At 36.8% G+C, this 16,533-nt stretch overlaps 1 protein-coding gene across 6 annotated transcripts in view; it reads left to right on the top strand.

Annotated features, from left to right (window-relative positions):
• Nucleotides 1-16,533, top strand: part of Grm5 (glutamate metabotropic receptor 5) — a 482,266-nt gene that overhangs the window by 13,703 nt on the left and 452,030 nt on the right. For all 6 annotated transcript variants that reach the window (XM_028856718.2, XM_028856719.2, XM_028856715.2 and 3 more), the window contains one exon: nucleotides 5,508-6,363. In XM_028856718.2, coding sequence (XP_028712551.1) covers nucleotides 5,706-6,363 — 658 coding nt within the window. In that variant the 5' untranslated portion in view covers nucleotides 5,508-5,705. The remainder of the gene's footprint in view (nucleotides 1-5,507; nucleotides 6,364-16,533) is intronic.

The raw sequence follows: 16,533 nt of genomic DNA, 5'->3' as shown, positions 1-16,533 counted from the left end.
CCCTTGGAGGGCTTTTTATTCTTTAAATTGCAAATCAACACTATGAGTTTCTGCAACACTAAAAAGTTCGAGATGTATCTTATGGTCCTTCTAACTTTCATGGACTTTGTCAGTATACCTCTTATAGGAATGGGTAATAAGGCAACAAAGGATGATGAAAAAGTGTATTTTAGGGTCATCAAAAATAAACAATTTTTCTTTACAATTTTAGAAATGATTGACTAGTTTTTAACTTATCAAACCCATATATGATAAATATTTGTCAAATAGAGGAAATAAAATAATGTCTACATCTTAGTTTTTAAAATATGGATTGTTGATATAATCAGCAATGTACACACATATATAAGACACAACTATTGCATCACATATAATCTAAGTATCCAGTGTACATAGTAAATATATATTCTTTTTTCCATAGTAATGTAATTTAATACTGTAAAATTGTTTCCTAACACAGACACAACGAATAATTTCCAAGAACTAGCCCTTGACAGCTACTTTAAATCAATATGACTGAGTCTACTATGATTCTCTAAACTGAAAAAAAACTATACATACTGAAATAGTCTTAAATTCAAATGTAAATCTATATATATATATATAGATATATATACTTTCCTTCTTCAAACCTGTGCAATTTCATTATTAAGACTAAAATATATAACAAACTAAATATATTTTCAATAAAACCAGATTATTTTTTCTATGCAACCTAGAAGCCTTGGATGTGTCTCTGAATATATAGTTCTGAGACCATCCTGTGGTCTTCATATCACTTGTTCTTGTTTGTCTCTTACTCTGTAGATTGTTTCCTTTTATTACTTTTTATAGGTTTATATTTGCTTTTCAGATGTTTTGATGCATTCTAGATTTTATGTACTGGTTGCTGTGCATTTCCATCTCAAACTAAAGCTCTCTTATAAGTCTCACACATCACTTTCCTGGTTGATATCTGTTCCTGAACATATTTAAAATATTCAGAAAAAAATAACTATTTTTCTTCTGTGACTCACTTTTTCATGTATCTGTCTATATTATCTCTATTAACTATATCAACACAAGCTAGTTTCTAAGACAGGATTTCAGGAGTAGATTCACCTTCTTCTAGCTCTACTCATATCTAATCCATCAGTACACCCAGAGGATTCTACTTGGAATTTATATCTCTGTCCACTTCTTTCTATTTTTACTGTTATCAGTCATTTCTGGGTCACTCTTATTCTACCTAGATTACTAGGACTCTTCTAATAAGATTTCTTGGATCTGTTATCCACAATATCCTGCTACCTGATTGCTCCTAAACTTGAATTTTGCCTAGCATTTGCTTGCAACTTCAGAATGGCATTTAGTAGCAACTCACATTAAATATTAGGAGATCCAAGCTAATGCCATGCTTCCATCTCTTACAGTCTTTAGGTTCTAGCCATCTTTCAACATGAACATCTTCTTTTTATTTTTCTTAACATTCTTTGTACTATTAAGTGTCCATAAATACCATTGCTTAGAGTATTGACTTGTAAAGTCTATGAGTATCAGGAGCATATATACCCTTTTTCACCTTAAGCATTCATTTGTGAAGAGAGGTATAATATAAAGACATACATTGAAGCAGTTGGATGCAATGAATACTTTAAGAAAGACAATGTTAACTATTAATGTACACCATTCATAACCTTTTCACACATCTCCCACCTACTAGTTAAATTTTGTCTGAGGCCAGGCAGTGGTGGTACATGCCTTTAATCCCAGCACTCGGGAAGCAGAGCCAGGCAGATTTCTTTGAGTTCGAGGCCAGTCTGGTTTAGAGATTGAGATCTAGGACAGGCACCAAAACTACACAGAGAAACCTTGTCTCAAAAAACCAAAAAAAAAAAAAATCATTTAAAAGAGTCAAATAATTAATTTCACAAATAAAGTGGAGACAGGAGTATGTAAATATTTATATATATTTCATCTATGGCTTTGCTAAGACAACTCTTTAACAGTGGATTGAAGGCTCAGCTTCATATTGTTGATAGGTCACGTCTAGCCTAATAGTCATTTTTTAACATAATTCTTTCTTGATTCTTTGGGAATTTCACATCATGCACCCCTATCCTGCTCTACTCCCAGTCCCTCCATATCTGTCTTTCACCCCTGGAGCATGCCCCCCCAAAATAATTTAAAACAAACAAATAAAAAATCCACCTCACTCCTCAGTCTTTCCAACACCTCTTCATTCATACTAGTGGCATTGGGAGCCATGGTATGTCATGCAGTATGCCATTTTTGTCTAATCAGCCCAACCCACAAATCTTTCATTGCAATGAGTCATTGGTCTGGTTTGCGGCCTTTGGCACACCATCATCAATGGACCTTTACAGAAACTCCTCTCTAATATTCAGCTGTTGACACACATCATGGAGATTCTATAGTTATCATTCCATAAGACCAGTCCCTTCACACACTCTGGCAGGTCATAGTTGGGGTAGCTGTCACAGTGGGCCAATCCAAGCATGAGCTGGTCAATCCAGACCACTGGAACTACCCTCTCTGGTGAGGGGCAGAGTCAGCTCTCGTAGGTCCATGTCATCAGGTCAGCTTTTCCACACTGTGGTAAGGGTTGGGGCCATCTCTCCTGAGTGCAGGGGCCAGCTCTCCTATGGGGGTGGGGCCAGCTCTACTCTTCCAGTGTCCATCCAGGGTCAAGGCCAGCTATCCCAGGGCCAGTGAGGAGTAGGGCAGCTCTGCATGGCCCTTGAAGTTCAACATGCCTGGTTTCTATTACACTCTGTGGTATCATGTGCCATGAATATTACCTCAGACTCTAGCTGAGGCAGGAACCTGGGCCCAGACATGATTTTAGCAGCAGCTGGGGACAGGATGTCACCATGGCCCTGGTGGCAGCCAGGCCCTTAGACACCAACATGGTCTCAGGTGGCTGTCCAGATTACAGGCATCCACTGAGCACCTTGTGGTTACAGGAGCCACAGACATTAACATAGACCCTGGCTCTGAGGACACCATGGCCCCATGTGGCAGCACAGGCCATACCCAGATCAGTTGCAGATGACCCTCAGACACCAACATAGCTACAGAATGTGGCCAGGACCCTGGACATCCATGTGGCTTTTGATGGTACTATGAGGCACAGACATCAACACAGAAACTGGCTGTTGTAGGACCAGGGACCCAGACATGTTCCCTGTTAGCAGCCTGGGCAGGCCACTCAGAATGGCATGGCTTCCATGGTAGCATGGTTCCCAGAACCAACATGGCCACAGCTGGTGGCCCAGACCCAGTGCATGGGCATTACCATCGATGATATCAGGAGCTACAGACATCAACACACACACACTGGCTTCAGTAGGGCCACCAACCCAGACATGGCCCTCTGCAGCAGCCCTAGTCCCAATAACACCTGACCCCAGGTACCAAAAAAGGCCACTAAGATCTGTGTGGCTTTGGTGGCAACATGACCCCCAGACAGGAACCTGGTCACAGATTATAGCCTAGACTCAGGATATCCTTGTGGCCTTTGGTGGCACCATAAGTTACAGCCATCAGCATAGACCCTGGCTGTTTCATAGACCATGAAGCCTCATATTTCATATTCTTGTATAAAAACAAGCAATGTTTCATCATTGGTTTTGCTTATTCATTCTCCATTTAATGACCATAAGAATCAATACAAATTGCATGTCTTTCAACATAGGAGATTGAACAGATATCTTGAGAATGAGAGAGTATTTGGACAATTTCACAATGAGGTGATTAACAAATATTTTTGTTCCCTTTACTTTTGCCTAAAATACTAAATTAGAAATATGATACACATTATGTACACACTCACATTTGTATATCTAAACACCTCATTATTCTGTAACATGTAGCTATTGGTGAAAATTTAATTTTAGTGTTTGATACTATTTAAAGGGTTCTTTTTCTGTTGCTATGGAAACAGTTGAAGGAAACAAAGTAATGAGGGTAGGCGTGGTTAGAAATGTAATTCAAGTTATATTCATTATGTGCTCAAACTAGAGTTTTTGAAAATCTGATAAAGTTTAAGATCATCATTATTCTAAAAGAGGCAAGATAATTGCATAACAACTAAAGGCATATCACCTCTGTTGAAAAGCAGTCCTTGTGTGTTAATAATTTTCAATCAATTTAAGATTCTGGTTGGCAGTGATGGAGCCATCCAAAGTAAATCGATTATATAATCCAATTAAATAAAAACAACCAATAATCTGTTAGTTTTTTTTCCCATTAATGCAGAATTTGCTGTTGGAAATTGAGGTGGATTAATCTTAATCCTAGGAGTTTAAACTGGAATAAATTACTATGGTGGTAGCTGTACCAGGTTTTTCTTCTTGGAAGGATAGTTGAGCCATATCATTGTGGAATTTATATTTCTAGACCAGGCATAGAGGGCTAATTACTATGAATTTTATTGTAAGACCCCAAAATAGCTTTGAAAAGTCTCTGGAGTACCATGCAGTATGCCAGAGAATTGTCTGTCTTCATCACCTAACCACAGAATTTCCTTTGAACTACAATACAGTAATGAAAGAGATTCAGTTAGTAATACATATAGACATATTCAATTTAAAACATTTGAAAATATGATATTTTATGTTGATGACTATAATGCCAACCTAGCACACATCATCAAAATTTATTAAATTGGAAAATTCTTAATCTGTGGTGGTTAGCACTTTACTAGAAATTCTTAACATCAGAACTTGTAATTTTTTCCACTGAACTTGTATGCCTATTACTCCTGCTTGCTTATAGCATTTTGGTTTGTAATGTTCAAACCTTCTCCTCATTCATCCTTGATATATATTATATATTAAATGTCCACAATGCTTATATACCCTAAGATCCTTTTTCAATATACTTTACATTGCATCTAGGCAGGAAGTGTACATGATTTTAATATTCTGTTTGGTTGGCTGTGGGAATGATGGGGATAGAATTCAAGGTCTTGTGTAGACTATTCAAGTACTCTACTACTAAGCTACATCCAAACCCTTTAAAGAAGACTGCTTTTATAGTTGAATAATTAGTAAATGTTCAGTGGTAAAATTTGGAAAGAAATTAAAGTCTGATTTAAGTGAAAATACAAATGAAAACTAGATAAAATCCCACCACCCAGCTATTACTCACCAATCTTCAAAAGTTTTAGGGATTGGTGTTTTAAGGATATTTAGTTTATAGAGTGGTTTGAGTACTAGGATGCTGTTTTTCACAGGTCTGTCTACTGTATATCCCATTTGGTTTTCTGTAATCCAGGTGAGCAAAAGAAAAGGATTAAAGTAAAGACATCAAGCAAGGCCAGGGAGCTGTTAGACCCGGTGACAAAATGAAACAAACACACAAAATCATCACAATTTTCAGTTCTTCTCTTTTAATCTATAATATCAAATCCCTCTGTTTTTCCATTAACATGGATGTTCAGAGTGTCCCTGAACTAGTATGTTTGCTATTAAAACTCATGCTTCTCATTATTTTTTTTTCAGGTAATGAAGATCATGATCATATGGATGCATTTAACTAGACACTATCTGGGGACCTTGTTATTTCTTAGAGTACATATCTAAATTGCTGACTAATTTCTCAATGTGTTGTTCAACACAAGAGAACATTTGATTGCACCTATTGGAAATCTGAGTTTCTTCCACCATGATGTCTTTATTAGCTTGAATTTCTTTCCTAAAATGGTCCTTCTGTTGATCCTGTCAGTCCTACTTTTGAAAGAAGATGTCCGAGGGAGTGCACAGTCCAGTGAGAGGAGGGTGGTGGCTCACATGCCAGGTGACATCATTATTGGAGCTCTCTTCTCTGTCCACCACCAACCAACTGTGGACAAAGTTCATGAGAGGAAATGTGGGGCAGTCCGTGAGCAGTATGGCATTCAGAGAGTGGAGGCCATGCTACATACCTTGGAAAGGATCAATTCAGATCCCAATCTCTTGCCCAACATCACACTTGGCTGTGAGATAAGAGATTCGTGCTGGCATTCAGCTGTGGCCCTAGAGCAAAGCATTGAATTTATAAGGGATTCACTCATCTCTTCAGAAGAGGAAGAGGGTTTGGTACGCTGTGTGGATGGCTCTTCTTCCTTCCGCTCCAAGAAACCCATAGTGGGAGTCATTGGTCCTGGCTCCAGCTCTGTGGCCATACAAGTCCAGAATTTGCTCCAACTTTTCAACATACCTCAGATTGCTTACTCTGCAACCAGCATGGATCTGAGTGACAAGACTCTATTCAAGTATTTCATGAGGGTTGTACCTTCAGATGCCCAGCAGGCACGAGCCATGGTGGACATAGTGAAGAGATATAACTGGACCTATGTCTCAGCTGTGCACACAGAAGGTATGTGATTTCCACTATATAAAAATATGTTGTGATACTTGACAACACCTCTCAGTTAAATTACCAGCTTTTGCATGCCTAAAATGTTCCTCACCAGTGTAGGTATTTTGAGAAGCCTCAACTTCACCAGTATGATAAAGGACCATATATTTACACTGACATATTCATTTATATGTCTGCCACTTGTTAAATAGCAAGATATGTTTTTCAATATGGATTGTACTATTTCGAATTATGCTATGATGATACTTATTTCTAAAGTTATTTTTTCAGTTTTTTCTGTTTCTTCAGTGAACATCTCTCATCTTTAACATTCTATCATTGCTCTATCTAATGTTTTTATAGTCAAGGGGCAGTAGACATAAAGATACTCAGTAAGGAATATAGCTTAGCATGTTTTTATAAAAATTGCCAAACTGTGTAGACTTATAATTATTTGTTATATACAATGCATAGTCAAATTCATAATAATAAGAAGAATGAATTAACTTTATACTTGTGTAGAATCTATTTGGGAAGAGTAATTTCAATAAAATATGTAATGTTTAGAAATTTATTGATTTGTTGTATTGAAAAATACAGTAAGAAAAGGGAAAGACTGAACTACACTTTATAAGTTAGCATAATTATTTTTTAATAGTGTACTTAAATGCTTTTGCATATGTAACTTTTCAATCCTTTGTTTGTGTTGACCTATAGGACATATGAGATCTAAATATTATTGTAATAGTTTTCCTAGGGCAACAAAGTGCACTTATTAAGCATAAAATAATACTGGAGAAGGCAGAAAATACTTCTTAAAAACCATAGAATCACTTAGAAAAGAGAAGACTTAAAAATCTTTGATAATATATCATTGGAACACAAACAATATTGCAATATGTGGTGATAATTTATTGGGAAATTAGTGAATTGACTTGGGAGAGTTTACATCAGAGTTTTTGACAGTTTAACTAATTCAGATATAACAGACTCCTTGTTATCAAGTAGCATAACAGCATGAATTTCATTGCATAAGCCTTTGTTCATATTTAGAGTAGTACAACTGTAAAATGGGCTTTCAGTTTAATTGACATTTCTCTAACTCTGGAAGACTTCATTTGTAAATTGACAGTTTATTTGGAAATGTATTGATGTGTGGGGATTCTGAATAGTACAATGTTTAGGCTAGGACTTCTTTGATTTTTCCTTTTCTAGAGAAATTCGTGGTCCTTTTACTTTGGAGCACATGATGAACATCAAACCCAGGGCCTTGCCCATTGCAAATGTTAGACAAATAATATTCTATCAAGACACACCACAGCCTTTCCTTTTTCCTCCCTCTAATGCTGAGATTTTTCATGTAAAAAATCCCAGTTTTATTTGATTCTCTCAACAATTCAGTGACACAGTCTGTCCATGTATTTTATTCCAATTTTCAGACTCAAACTCTTTAATGCATTTGAATAATTAATTTATGTATACCTAATAGTAATTTTAAAGTCAGGACTATAAATTAGTGTTCTATATACCATTATAATTTAAGAGGATCCAATGGTCTAATGCTTTGGGTATATATTCATAGAACATATATTTGTTAAAAGCAAATATATGTGAGTCTTTTTAATAGTTTTATATATCAAAATCTTCCATGGATTTTCAGTTCAGCAAAGAGGATGAAGCATGCACAGATACTCATGTAATCATAACTCAAAGTGACAGAAAATTACAAATAATGTCTCTAAAGTACATTGATAAATGATCACACTACCTTTTCTGTTATGTGGGAAGCCTGGTGGAGAATGTGATGTTCTAATTTTAACAGAGAGAATGCTAATACTTGCTTAAAAACAAAACACAAACCCAATAAGTGATATGTTTTAGTCAGGGATATGATAAAGTAGAAGATGGGGATTCATTTCAGATTTCAGAAATGAAAGGTTTCCATACCATGAAGGAGAGGCTAATTTAAGATATGCTCCATGAGAAACTAATCATTACATTTGTATTTTTACACACTTCAATTGTTTTAGTCTAAATTGGCACCGATACTCAGTAAGTAATTTAATAATGTACATAATGATATATTCACACAACACACTATTGTACACCTATTTAAATGAATGGCATGCTTTGTTGCTAATGAGTAATCAGCTCTAAGATTTTTGCTTAAGAGTAATCATCTCTAAGTTGATTTTATGTGAAAAAAACATGTATGTTTCTTCATATTTGGGATTCTATATGAACCATTTGTCTGTACTTTCATAGAACTGCTAACAATAAAGAACAAAATTGAAAAAAAAACCTTATTCTGAGAGGAAATTTAAGTCAATAGGGAATATGATTGGATGAAAAGATTTATTTTTCATAGATAAATTTTGCATATACTCATTCAATGTTCTATGATACACAGATTGCCTGTAGTAACATATTAACTAGAATAAAGTATTTTGATGAAAAAAACAATAGAAATTGTGTTGATAAATATATGCAAAATATTCTATAACACAAACAGGATATTGAAGATACAGGTTTGAATATTCACATATTAAGGAATTACTCTTTGTGTTGTAGATTTTTCTGATGATTTAAGAAATATCTTTGATTACGAACAAGAATCTGAATAGTAGACATATGAGTCATGATGCCTTATAGTTTGTCCATGTAATAGTGGCATAGATGTTTACAGAGTAAGCTAGACTCCGATCCAAAAATCCTTGAATCAAAGAAGATTCAAGTGTATTGGATTCTGTGGAAACTCTCCAATGTGATGTCTGTTGTTCTGTTACATGGCCCTTCAAAAAGCCTCTTTGAGATCTTATGTAAATGAAAATGCCAGTACATGCTCTCTTCTATCTATCTATCTACTTACCTATCTACCTATCTAACCATCTATCATCCATTTATCTATAACAGTGGTTCTCAACCTTCCTAGTGTTGTGACCCTTTAATACAATTCCTCATATTGTGGTGAACTTAAAACATAACATTATTTCCATTGCTACTCCATAACTGTCATTTTGCTACTGTTAGGAATCATAATGTAAATAACTGTGTTCTCCAATGGTCTTAGATAAGCCCCCAGACCCACAGGTTGAGAACTCATGATCGATAATCTTCTCTCTATGCACCTCTATCTCCATTTCTCACTAGGTTGGGATAATTCTGTGTGGTTCCTGATCAATCGGTCTCAAAATGTCTCCATTTATTCTGATGTTCTTATAGCTGTCCTCTTTTGCTTAGTTGACTGTTCCCTTTCTTCAAAAGTATAAAAATTTCTAGATGCTTTTATGTGATATAACAATTATGGAAAGATAAACTATTTTTCTAAAGCACTTTGTCTTCAAATTACCCAGTTACTTTTTGCTTAAACCTGACAGCACTATATCAACTAATCCTTGGGAAACTATCACAAGATGTTCCTTCTAGAAAATACATGTTATCTGTGCTTTCAGAGGAAGCACAGGAGACCTGGGATTCAGCTTTAATATTAAGTAATTGCACTTGTATTTCCTGTGATTTATTCTCTCTGTATACCACAGGAATTAGTATTAACAGTGATGTGTGATACATAAAAACTACACCTAGAATTTCTAGGCTTTGTGATTCATAATATAAAACAGGTGAACAGAACATAAAGGCTGTGTTCTTGAAGGGCAAGGCAAACTAGTCCACCAGCACTACAGAGGAAAAGAAGATGTGGTGAGTCAGAAGAGAAATGTCTTTCCTCTTAAATGAGTCAGTCCAGACAGTACCCTATTAGTTCTGAGAAAATTTAAGAGGTCTTTCACCTCAGTACTTTTCCAAAACTTGGGACATGTGTGCATATGACACAGGGTAGATGGTGTTCACCTTTTTAGGGCTCAGAAAGAGTGATTTCATTGGTAACCCCAACTAATGACTTCCCTGAATTCTCTTTTATTAAGAAATGTTTTTATTCATTTTACATACAAATCACAGATCCCCCTCTTTTCTCCTCCTGCCCCTGCAGCCCCCCTGCAAACCCACCCCCTATTTCCTTCTACAATAAGGTAAGGCCTCCCATGGGGAGTCAGCAGAACCTGGTACATTCAGTAGAGGCAGGCCCAAGCCCTGACCCTTGTCTCAAGGCTGCGCTGGGTATCCCACCATAGGTAATGGACTCCAAAAAGCCAGCTCATGCACCAGGGATGGATCCTGATTCTATTGCCTGGGGACCCATTAAGCAGATCAAGCTACACACTGTCTTGATTATGCAGAGGGCCTAGTCCAGTCCCATGGAGGCTCCACAGGTGTTGGTCTAAATTTCATGAGTGCCTACTAGTTTGATTTGGTTGTCTCTGTAGGTTTCCCCCATCATGATCTTGAAGCTCCATGAGTCCAGTGGAAGAGAAAGAAGAGGGATTCTATGAGTAAGGGGCATCCCCTGAATTCTTATAATTCATATTATAAGTAGGATTTGCTCTCATACAACAGTGGCCTCATAGCTTCTTTCTTTAAGAAAGCTTAAAGTGGGGACTACTCTCCTCAACTTCTTCCAAGTGTCTGGGATTCATGCTGGGCAAACACTCCATCACTGAGATGTATTGCAAGTCTCATTTACCTTTTATTTTAAAATAGGATCTCACTAAACTGCAAAGGCTGAGCTTAGACTTTGAATCCTCCTGCCTCAACCATCACAGTAGCTGATATCATATAGGATTAAACAACCCGGGAATGTACAGACTTCCTTCTTAGTTTTCTTTGAAATCACGACCACTGTATAAAGAATTTATGTTCTCAGGCTTTTCAAAGAAAGTCACCATAAATTTTTGACACCAGCCATTTGAGATCAGTTCAAGTGCCTCCTGACACACAGCTATTTGCCATCACATGAAAGAGTTCGATTGAAGTTCTCAACATTATCCCATAGACCACAAGCCAAGTTGTGAGTAATAACAAAAATTTTCAGGATGGAATTTAATAAAGCATATATATCTAATTAACTTTAGATTCATATCACTGGACACAATTAGATCACTGCAGACACATTCAAGCTTCAGTATCCAAAGAAAATAAAATTATCACTTGCTGAGCTATCTCACCATCACTCTAGAGAAAATACACATAATAAAATGAATTAATATAGTTGACATGAAAATATGGCAACATAGAATAAATGTTTCAGGTTACTTCACTTCTATTCTTGTGTGTTGGATAAATGTTAATTTCCCTGAAATGTAACCGTATTGCATGTAAAAATTCAGTATACTTGTAAATAGTCCATTATTGCATTCTTTATGATGATATAGCTAAATTTCAGTAAGGAAATTAATTTTGAGTTGAGGTTTCTGTATAAAAACACATATATCATACTCTACATGTTGTTTACAATGATTTTACACTTTAATGATTTTCCTGACATTAGCTAGGGTTCTAAATTGCCCCCCCCCAGTACCCATTAGAGTGCATAGTATAAAATAGGTACTCAGTGGTTTGCTGAATAGATGGATTTCCCTTATAGTAGTACCAACCTCCTTATATATGAATATATGGCATGTGGATAAATAGCTGGCACTTGTAATTTTCACAGTTTTGCTTTCTTATAAAAAAGCAAGGTGCCAAAGTACCTTCCTTGATTAATTGTGAAATGCTGTTTACACCTCATTCCTTTTTTGTTTTCATGGGTTCTTATTCCTATCTAATGATATAAAGATGCTAATTCATGCTAAAAAATGTCAGTGATGCTCTGGGGGGAAAAAAGTATCAATAAGTTTTCCTGGTAGCACAGAATCATTAAAATGTTGTCAAGTTAGTTGACACACTGTCATGCAGCACCTGTACTTATGATAGGGCTTTCTGATAATTATATAAACAAATAACAATAGTGGAGATTTGAGTTAAAGGTCTTCACTGTCTAATTCATAGTCACTATGTTTAGTTCAAAACTCAAAATGTTTAGTACAAGGTTAATTGTACATACATGTTAATGGATTTCAATGTGACATTCATATATTCATGAGGTATATACTGAGAAGTCCCAACCATTCCTTTTATTTTACCTCTGTATACCCTTCCAAACATCTAGTAACTCCTACTCATTTTCAGGTGAGTTGTTTATAACTTACGTGTATGTGTAGGAGGGAAAGAATGGTATTGTCTTTACTTGTCTATCTTGTTTCACTTGACATAATGACCTCTAGATTCCTAGATTCGTTCATTTTGCTACAATGATGAGAGTCTCTCCTTTATAGCTCAAAAGTACTCTTTAGTCATCAGTTCACTAATGGGCACCAAGGCAGATTCCATACCTTAGCTATAATGAATATCACCCTGTTATTAAAAAGTAGCACGGGAGTGGAGGTATAAGTGTGAATACACTTTTCCTGCCTAATTTTTCCACTGATTGTCACCACATCAGGACAACAATTTAGTCTGGAAAAATTAGAAATGTCATCATGCAGCCTGCTGAGTGCATTTTAAAGCATTTCCATTTTATTATCTAGGGATTAAAATGTGTTGAAAATTCAGACAAACTTAAAAATGATGATACTAATGGTTGAAAATTGCAAATTGACATTAGTTTAAAAGGCCGTTAGAATAGAAAAAAAGTGTTCCATGAACATTTATTTTATCATTTTTATTCGGCAGTAGATACTGATGGAATTACTATTGTTTATTTTGGGGTGGGGGCATAATAATAATAATTCATTCCTGTTGCCTAGGTAGTATCTTCTCTCTATATATATGTTCTTTCAGACTACTTAATTGTTGGCTTAAATTCTGACTTATCCAGAAAGGATTTCTACCAGGGATGACTTCCCAGCTTTTCCCCAGGCATCACTGCTAGGTACCACTGAACATTTCAGAGGGCCATCCCCCAGTTCTTCAGGCCCACATGACTAGGGCAAAAAGGATACCATTGCACTATTCTGCCAACACTCACAAATAACTTCTCAAGTTACATGCAAATGTGGACACTGCTACAGCATTAAACATTCACATACTTCTTGAATTTGATGATCACCTTCATGTTTATTGGGAAATTAGCATGAACAGAGTTGATGTTTGAGAATTGTATGTATGTATTTTCCCTAGACAAGTCTTATTTTAGATCTCATAGAAACAACATTATTTCAAATTTAAATATTCCAAAAGTTTAGTATTTATTATTACTAAAAGCAGTCTAGTGAGCCATATCCTCAGTCATAATACCTTAATAACTTCTATGTTATTAATATTTCACCATGAGTTACTTTAGAATAAGGAATCTAGAGATGAGGTGATCATGATATAAAGTGTTATGTTCTAGTTAATTACTGAAAGCACACAAAATATAATACAAAAATTAGTTCCTCACAGTGAATAATATGCCAAGTAAATAAAGAACAAACCTAAGAAAAACAAAAATTGAGATCCCTGGGATTAAAGGGATTAGTTGGTGGACCTTCATGCCTCCTACCTCTGTCTCTCTTGTACCCTCTTCTTCCTTTTCATCAAATTATTCCTTCTCTTCTTCCCCTTCTCAAACTTTTCCTCTACCCAACTTTTTTCCTTTCCTCCTTTTCTTCTCTCCTCTTCTCATTCCTTTTCTCACTTATTCTCCTTTTTTCTTAAATATTTTTTGTAATTGAACTATTTTTTAAAAAGTATTTAGGACAATCAGTACATTGGATTGGATCAGTGATAATACTTTCTCACTATCTCATAGGAAAGATGAAGAAAACTATTATTTTAGAGTTAAAAATACAAAGTAGAAAAATTCAGTCTGTGGTAAAAGAAAGTTAAACTGTATGACAACTGGAGCTCAGAAATTTATTTCAAATGCTGCTTTCACTAGTCATAAGAAAAGGACTGGGAAAGCTTTTCTTATGGGTACTTTCTGTTTTAAAAATTTTTTTACTAGTTAGTTGTAAAAATTTTTGTTAGTAAAAATTTTTTTCATTTGTTTTACACACCAATCAAAGATCCCCCTCTTCCCTCCTCCTGCCCCCAGCTTCTTCCTCCCAACCTACCCCCCCACTCCTACCCACAAGAATGCAAGGCCTCCCATGGGGGGGAACATTCAGTAGAGGCCATCCACTCAAGCCCTTCCCCCGGCCCCAAGGCTGCAGGAGGTGTCCCATCATAGTGGGCTCCACAAAGCTTGCTCATGCACCAGAGTTGGATTCTGATCCTACCATCAGGGGGCCTCCCAAGCAGATCAAGCTAGACATCTGCCTTGTCATACAGAGGGCCTAGTCCAGTCCCATGTAGGCTCCACAACAATTGATCCAACTTTTATGAGTTCCCTCTAACTTGGTTTGGTCATCCCTGCATGTTTCCCCATCATGATCCTGATGCACTTACTCATAGAATCCCTCTTCTCTCTCTTTGACTGGACTCCTGGAGCTCTGTCCAGTGATTGGTTGTGGATCTCTGCATCTGCTTCCATCAGTCATTAACTTCCTTATGGGTACTTTCTAAAACTTATTTTTGGTGACTTGTTCTGATCCAACACCTGTTGTCAGTAGATGAAGTGAATCAACTGTCGAGCATCACTTAAAAAAGTGACCTGTTTGAAGAAGTGATCAGAATGGTTACAAGGCTTGAAACTGTGTCTGCATTTTCAGAAAAGCAATTAAGTGGAGGGAAGAGAAAATCTACTAAGACTACCTTTAGGCATGTGGTATATTAAAGTATTTGGCACATTCTTGTACTTACCTGGTTCAGTACAAGGAGTAATGCATTAAAACAGTGGGTTCACAATTATAAACACATGTTTTCTCATCAACAAAACCATTCTATGGTGCTGAGCTGTTCACTTTTCTTAGGAATTATTCTCAGTCCTTTCTAGTTTCTTGCATGTAAGATACTGGACAGTACCTGGAAAGATGGAAAGAGAAAAAGAGCTTAATAGATCAGAATTACCCCAGCACCTCTAGTACTTAGAAACCTGATCCAGGCTTAAGACCAGCCTAGGCTATGGAGTGTGATGCTATTCCTAAAGAACAAATAAAAAGCATCAACTTTAAGCTGACCATGCTTGCATATACTTGCAATCCTTGTATTTGGGAGGCTGAGGCAGGGTTGCAAATTCAAGGCTTATGTGTACTACATACCAAGACCATGTCTTAAAAACTAAACAAACATCTGTTTCCATCAGTTACTAGATGAAGGCTCTGTGATGACAGTTAGGGCATTCATCAATCTGATCACTGGGGGAGGCCAGCTCAGGCACCCCCTGCACCAATGCTAGTAGCCTAAGCTGGGGTCATCCATATAGATTCCTGGGAACTTCCCTTGCACTAGGTTTCTCCCTATCCCCATGATCTCTCCCTCTATCAAAATATCTCCCTCATCGCTCTCCCACTCCACCCCTATTACAGCTGGACTATTCCATTCCCTCATGCTCCCATTCCCTGCCCTCTGTTGCCCCCCACCCCCAGTTTACTCAGGATATTTGGTCTATTTCCCCTTCTCAGGCAATCCATGTATCCCTCTTAGGGTCCTCCTTGTTACCTAGCTTCTCTAAAGTTATATGTTGTAGTCTAATTATCCTTCGGAAATCCAGTCAAAGAGAGGGAAAAGTGATTCTATGAGCAAGGGGCATCAAGACCATTATGGGGAAACTTACAGTTAAACTCCAAGCTACTGGGAACTCATGAACTTTGGACTGACAGCTGTGGAGCCTGCATGGGACTGGACTGGGCCCTCTGCATGGGTAAGACAATTGTGCAGCTTGGTCTGTTTGAAGGGCCCCTGAGAGTGAGAATAGAATCCACCCCTTGTGCATGAACTTGCTTTTTGGAACCCATTGCCTATGGTGGGACACCTTGCACAGCTGTGATGCATGGGGTGGGCTTAGACCTGCCTCAGCTGAATGTACTTGACTTTGCTGACTCCCCATGGGAGGCCATACATTTTTGGAGGAGGGGATGGGCGGGCAGGCTTGGGGTGAAGACTGGAGGGGGAGCGGAGGAGGAATGAGGTGGTCATCTCTGGTTGGTATGTGGGATTAATAAAAAATTTCTTAATGAAAACAATAAAAATAATTAAAAGTAATAACTTTTTGCTGAAAAACAAACAAACAATCTTTAGTTTGGGGAAAAATGGAATTGAACTGGTGGTTTGTTATATTAATTTCAATATTAGAAGTTAGATACCACTTCATTTACATTCTATTATGGACTAAAATATTGTTATGCAATATACATTTGAAAACTCTGTTAAACCATTTACCTGTCTTACAAT

The sequence above is a fragment of the Peromyscus leucopus genome, chromosome 1 (genome assembly GCF_004664715.2).
Source record: "Peromyscus leucopus breed LL Stock chromosome 1, UCI_PerLeu_2.1, whole genome shotgun sequence".
In the NCBI taxonomy this organism is placed as follows: Eukaryota; Metazoa; Chordata; class Mammalia; order Rodentia; family Cricetidae; genus Peromyscus; species Peromyscus leucopus.
The sequence above is the reverse complement of the archived record's forward strand: the minus strand, read 5'-3'. Positions and strand labels throughout refer to the sequence as shown.